The following is a 6397-nucleotide window of genomic DNA, read 5'->3' on the forward strand; positions in this document are numbered from 1 at the left end:
GTTTTAAAATTTGGGGCTGGAAGTTGGCTCAGTGGTAGAGTGCTTGCCTTGCATGCATGAGGCCCTGGGTTCGATTCCTCAGCACCACATAAGCAGAAAAGCCAGAAGTGGCTCTGTGGCTCAAGTGGTAGAGCGCTAACCTTGATCTGAAGAACTGAGGGTCAGTGTCCAGGACCACAGTTCAAGCCCCACGACCAACCAAAAAAAAACCAAAAAGTTTTAAAGTTCAGTACATTTTCAGGGGCCAGCTTGAGAGCGGCGCTTCCCCAGACTACTGCCCTGACCTGCTGGGAGCTGTCTCTTCTGGTGAGTCAGGTAGAACCTTGTGTGTGTGCACGTGCACAGGCCCTCATGCCTGTGGGTGAGCCAGCACTGGGGTCGAACGCCAGGCTTTACATTCTTCCTTATGTTTTTTGCTCCAGGCTAGTGCTCTTTCACTTGAACCAGAGCTCCACTTCCAGAAGGCTTTTGGTGGTTAACTGGAGATAAGTGTGTCTCATGGAAGTTCCTGCCAGGCTGAACCTTGATCCTCAGATCTCAGCTCCTGAATTGTTAGGATTACAGATGGGGGCCCCGATAGAATCTTCCAAGAATGACTGTTAGGACCATCTGAGCCAGTGTGTAACTCAGTGTCGATGGGCTGCTGGGTGGGAGCTGGGGTGTGCGCAGTGAGAGCTCTAGAACCACAAACAATCAAGCAAGCTGAGACGGCATTACCAGGTTAAGTATTGAGTGTTGCCACACTTACTAGTCTGTGGCCTTTTTTTGTGAAAAGGTCTTGGCTGAGGCCTAAGCTGACTTGACCTTACATTCCTCTATCCACTCCTCTTGCCCGCCTCCCTCCCACAGCACCCCCCCTTAGCTCTGGGCAGATCTGTCCTGTTTCTGTGCACCGATAGGATTTCCCCTTGTGTGGGAACCTGTGGTCTGTCCCGTGTGGGGAACTGTGGTCTATCCTGTGGGAACTGTGGTCCGTCCTGTGCCATCGTGTGTGGGACCTGTAGTTTGCCCTGTGGTGACCTGTGGTTCATCCTGTGTGAGGGCCTGTGGTCTGTTGTATGTGGGACGGTGACTTGTCCTGTGGCCCCTGTGCTCCTCCCCTCGATGATCTGTGCGCCATCCAGATTCAAGGCCTTCCTTCACCTTGCTGGTCTCTGGTTTCTTTTCTTTCTGCAAATGATTTTCACGTAATCCACTTAAAACATGTTGTGATTCCAAGTTATAGTTTCAGGGCTGGGAAGGTGGCTCAATGGTAGAGCGCTTGCCTTGCATGCCTGAGGCCCTGGGTTCGATTCCTCAGCACCACATAAGCAAAAAGAAAAAAGCCGGAAGTGGCCCTGTGGCTCAAGAGGTAGAGCGCTAACTTTGAGCTGAAGAGCTGAGGGACAGCGCCCAGGCCCAGAGTTCAGGCCCCACGACCGGAACAAAAACAAAAACAAACGAGTTATAGTTTCATCAGTTCTCAAATTTAGCATTCATCTTTTATGTGTGTATGCCAGTACTGGGGCTTGAACTCGGGTACTCAAGTTCTCGCTTAGCTTTTTCATTCAAGGTTGATGGTCTACCACTTAAGCAATAGCTCCACTTGCAGCTTTTTGGTGATTAATTGGAGATAAGTATCCCACAGACTTTTCTGCTCAGGCTGATTTTGAACCAAGATCCTCAGATCTCAGCCTCCTGAGTTGCTAGGATTACAGGTGTGAGCCACTGGTGCCTGGCTGGTAGTTGATTTTTGTTTTTTGTTTTTGCCAGTCCTAGGGCTTGAACTCAGGGCCTGAGCACTGTCCCTGAGCTTCTTTGGCTCAAGGCTAGTGCTCTACCACTTGAGCCACAGCGCCATTTCCAGCTTTTTCTGTGTATGTGGTCCTGAGGAATGGAACCCAAGGCTTCATGTGTGCTAGGTAAACACTCTATCACTAAGCCATGTTCCCAGCCTTGGTGGTTTCACCTTTGACCACCAGGTCATGGCAGTATTTGTTTCTCCAGGGTGAGGTCATGCTTTCCGCCTTCTTTTTTGTTGTTGTTGTTGTTGGTCATAGGGTTTGAACTCTTGGCCTGGGCATTGTCCCTCAGCTCTTCAGCTCAAGGGGGAGCACTCTACCGCTTGAACCACAGTGCCACTTCCGGTTTTTCTGGTGGCTTATTGGAGATAACAGTTTCACGGACTTTCCTGCCCGGGCTGGCTTTGAACCGAGATCCTCAGATCTCAGCCTCCTGAGTAGCTAGGATGACAGGTGAGAGCCACCAGCGCCCAGTGCTTCCCCCTTCTTAACAAGGAAACAGTTTGCTGGTTTGCCACTGAATTTCGTGGGCACTCCATCTGCCCCCTTCCAGCCTGCAGAGTTCGTTCTGATGGCTTCTCCTGCTGGTGTGTTCTGTCCTGTCTATGTGCAGCTCTGGGGGCTGCAGACCTCCAGCCATCATCCTGGCTCATGGCCAGGATCATCCTGGAGCCATAGGCAACGGAAGCAGTGCCCTTCATCTCAGATCCTCATCACTGGTCTGTATCTGCCAGGTCCTCAGTCCTGATCTCGATTTGCATGTTTCCTGTCTGACCCTGTTGGGTCTGCTGCTAGCTGCTGTGGTTGGTGGGGTCACCCTGGGCAAGGCCGCAGAGCAGTCTGGATGCCACACCTCCTCCCCTGCTCCGTGTCAAGATGTGATGAGCTCTGAGTGCCCGTATCACCCTGGGACTGAGACTCCTCACTTGACCAGGGTCACGTGTGTGGGGGCGGGGCTTCCAGGGACCATTCACCGGCTCTGGTAGGGAGCAGATGCCCCCGCCTGTGAGATTGCGTGCCTGTTGTCCAAGGCCCTTTGTGTCTGTTTGTGCAGGTAAAACTGGGTCTTTTTTTTGGTCAGTTATGGGGCTTCAACTCTGGGCTTGGGCGCTGTCCCTGCGGTCTTCAGCTCAAGGAGAGCGCTCTACTGCTTAAGCCACAGTGCCACTTCCGGTTTTCGAGTGGTTTATTGGAGATAACAGTTTCACGGACTTTCCTGCCTAGGCTGGCTTTGAACCGAGATCCTCAGATCTCAGCCTCCTGAGTAGCAAGGATGACAGGCATGAGCCACCGGTGCCCAGCAGGTTGTGGTTTTGGTTTTTTTTCTTTTCTTTTTTGTCAGTCATGGGGCCTGAACCCTGGGCCTGGGCACTGTCCCTCAGCTCTTCAGCTCAAGGCTAGCGCTCTGCCACTTGAGCCACAGCACCACTTCTGGTTTTTTCTGCTTATGTGGTACTGAGGAATCGAACCCAGGGCTTCATGCATGCAAGGCAAGCACTCTACCACTGAGCCACCTTCCCAGCCCCAGGTTGTGGTTGTTGTATCAGTACTGGGACCTGAACTCAGGGTTTCTTGCTTTCCCTTGACTTCGTCATTCTACTTCTACTTTGGCACTTTACTTCCGAGCCGTCCCTTGACTTTGCCAGTTGATCGGAGGGAAGAGTCCCTCCAACTTAGTCATCCCTCAGAGTGCTCTGCTAATTTTCTCTCTGGTTTGCTGTTACGCGCCTGGACCCAGGGGGAGGGGTTTGAAGTCTGGAACCTTCTTTCCTGCCTTGTGGAACACTGGAACCAGCCTTGCGGTTACAGCATCTTGGTTGACTTTCTTCCTTTCTGGGCTTTCCTTTTCTTTCTTTTTTTCCCCCCTTCGGTCCTGAGGCTTCAACTCTGGGCCTGAGCAGTGGTCTCTGAGCTTCTTTTGCTCAAGGCTAGCGCTCTACCACTTGAGCCACAGTGCCACTTCCAGCTTTTTCTGCTTATGTGATACTGAGGAACGGAACCCGGGGCCGCATGCATGCGAGGCCAGCGCTCTGCCACTGAGCCCCAGGTTGTTGAACTTTCGCCTGGGGCCTGACCCCTTTGTTTTGTGCCTGGCTGAAGCTTTAGGTGTTCCCTTAATGCACATCTGGCGTCTGGGGCCTCTGCAGGTTTGTATGTGTGCGGGGGTGCTCAGACGCCCGCAGCCTGTCTTACAGGGGTCCGGGGTGCTGGGGAACAGACGCTCTGTTGTGTGCATATCCTGCAGGGTACACATGGCCTGCGGGGCCGGGAGGAGAAGAGGAAGCGTGTGAAGCAGGAACAGGTCCAGGTCATAGACTGGTTCAGACACCTGGGTACCAGTTGCTTAAGCCTAATTCCAGCAAGGGCAGAACAGGAGGGCTGCTCTACCTGGGCAGTGCCTCCTCAGAGACATTGTAGCAGAGGCCTGAGCACCCTTGCCTGAGCCTTTGACCCAATGCACAGCACTGGTCTAGAAAGTCGCAGAAAGCAACTGGGACACCTGGAAGAGGTCACATCTGCATCCACTGAGGTCACATCTGCATCCATCTGATGTGGCCACACCTTTCTCCCACCTGGTCCCACCTCTTACCTGGTCCCACTTCCCTTTACCTGGACACACCTTTCCCCGCCCCCACCCTATATAAGGCCTAACCCGGAGCCAGACGCTCTCTTTTGCCAGCCGGGTGGAGTGCCAACCTTGCCTGATCCCAGCAGGTCTACTGAATAAACCCACCCCTTACCTGAAAAAAAAGAAAAGAAAAGAAAATTCTGGGCCTGTAGCATATCCCAAACCATCTTGAGAGATTGTTGTCCAAGTGTTGGGACCCACATCTCCAGGGCTGCTGGGAAAATGGCCCTGCAAATGAGGGGCCCACCCCGAGAATGCTGATCATAGGTGGATGGTGCATTATCAGAGGCCACACCTTAAAGATGTGGGGCTGGGAAGGTGGCTCAGTGGTAGAGTGCTTGCCTTGCATGCATGCGGCCCTGGGTTCCGTTCCTCAGCACCACATAAGCAGAAAAAGCTGGAAGTGGCCCTGTGCCTCAAGTGGTAGAGCACTTGAGCTGAAGAGCTGAGGGACAGCGCCCAGGCCCAGAGTTCAACCTCCACCACCAACAAAAAAAAAGTTGCGGGGGGGGTGCTGGGAAGGTGGCTCAGTGGTAGAGCGCTAGCCTGTTGCTGAAGAGCGCAGGGACAGCACCCAGGCCCAGAGTTCAGGCCCCACAACTGGCAAAAAAAAAAAAAAAACAGATCTGAGAAAAACGGACGGGTTTGCCATGGATCCAGACAGGACCTCTGCAAGTGGCAGATGCAGCGGCTGAAGTTAACTCTGTCCCTCCCGCTGTGAGCCCCTGAACAAAATGTCTGGAGGGCATGAAAAGTGAAGGCCCAGTGCTGGAGGGCAGAGAGCTGCTGGTTAAGACCAGGTGGGTGGAAAAATGCACCCCAGAGCCTCAGGCCTCTTGGAGCGGGGCAGGGCCTCTGGGCCCGGCCTGCTGTGGCGGGGAAGGGGGAGGACGGGGACAGGACCTGGGGACCCCAGCCGCTTCCTTGCAGGGCGGGCTGTCTACCTCTTATACCACCCCAGACCCCTATTTGTGCTTTTGAAACTAGCTCACCTTGATGACTGAAACTCTGAGTAACACTGACGGTTCAGCTTCAGTAACGGGTCTCCTTTTCTTAACGTTGCAGCCTGAATGTTCATTCACGCTTCCCGGGGCCATGGTCCTGCGGGCCGGGACTCACGCCTGACTCATGCCGTCTGCCCCTGAGCTCCACCCCTCAGCCCAGGCCTCGGCATGGCGTCCTCAGCAAAGCCTCAGGTGCTGCCAGAGGTGGTGCCCGGCTCTGAGGAGGAGCAGAAGGGGAAGCCTCTGGGCTCCTGGGGCTCTCTTTTTGGCCACCGGAGTGAGAAGGTTGTGTTTGCGAAGGGCGGGGCCCCGGAGGAGAGCCTGCTCACCGTCACCCTCACTGAGACTACCGTCATCGAGTCTGACCTGGGCGTGTGGAGCTCGCGGGCGCTCCTCTACCTCACGCTCTGGTTCTTCCTCAGCTTCTGCACACTCTTCCTCAACAAGTACATCCTATCCCTGCTGGAAGGCGAGCCCAGCATGCTAGGTACAGTGACGGGGCCTGGGCAGCCACCTCTGACCCGGGGCGGAGGTCTCCCAGGTGCTGTTCCCAGCCTGCCCGTCTCCCTCCCCCAGGCGCTGTGCAAATGCTGTCCACCACACTCATCGGATGTGTCAAGATATTTGTCCCTTGCTGCTTGTATCAGCACAAGCCCCGGCCCTCGTACCCGCCCAACTTCATCATGACCATGCTCTTCGTGGGCCTGATGAGGTAAGGAACGCCACCTTCAGGTGAATGTCTATTGATTCTCAGATAGGAAAAGTGTTTCTGGTCTCTGCTTGTGCTGACAGACCAGGCTCAAGCTCCTGGGTATAGAGGGTATGCTGGGGCCCTCACAGCGGCAGGCATGGGGTCACAGGCGTGCAGGTGTAGGGTTACAGGGGGTCGCAGGTGTGCAGGTGTGGCTCCCAGGGGGTCACAGGGCATGCAGGTGTAGGGCTCCCTGGGGTTTACTTCTATGAGTCCTGGTGCCACATGGATT

At 54.5% G+C, this 6397-nt stretch overlaps 1 protein-coding gene across 2 annotated transcripts; it reads left to right on the forward strand.

The window, feature by feature from the left end:
- Positions 1-240: 240 nt before the first annotated feature.
- Positions 241-6130, forward strand: LOC106002275 (solute carrier family 35 member E2-like). 2 transcript variants are annotated; one of them, XM_013037176.1, is made up of 4 exons: positions 1322-1331; positions 5206-5214; positions 5476-5901; positions 5991-6130. In XM_013037176.1, the coding sequence occupies exons 3-4, from the start codon at positions 5583-5585 to the stop codon at positions 6128-6130; spliced, it is 459 nt and encodes a 152-aa protein (XP_012892630.1). In that variant the 5' UTR covers positions 1322-1331; positions 5206-5214; positions 5476-5582. The 2 variants fall into 2 exon arrangements, with proteins under 2 accessions (XP_012892631.1, XP_012892630.1); XM_013037177.1 differs by lacking the exons at positions 1322-1331; positions 5206-5214 and adding an exon at positions 241-306.
- The last annotated feature ends 267 nt before the right edge of the window (positions 6131-6397 follow it).

This window comes from Dipodomys ordii, unplaced genomic scaffold (genome assembly GCF_000151885.1).
Source record: "Dipodomys ordii isolate 6190 unplaced genomic scaffold, Dord_2.0 Scaffold6376, whole genome shotgun sequence".
In the NCBI taxonomy this organism is placed as follows: Eukaryota; Metazoa; Chordata; class Mammalia; order Rodentia; family Heteromyidae; genus Dipodomys; species Dipodomys ordii.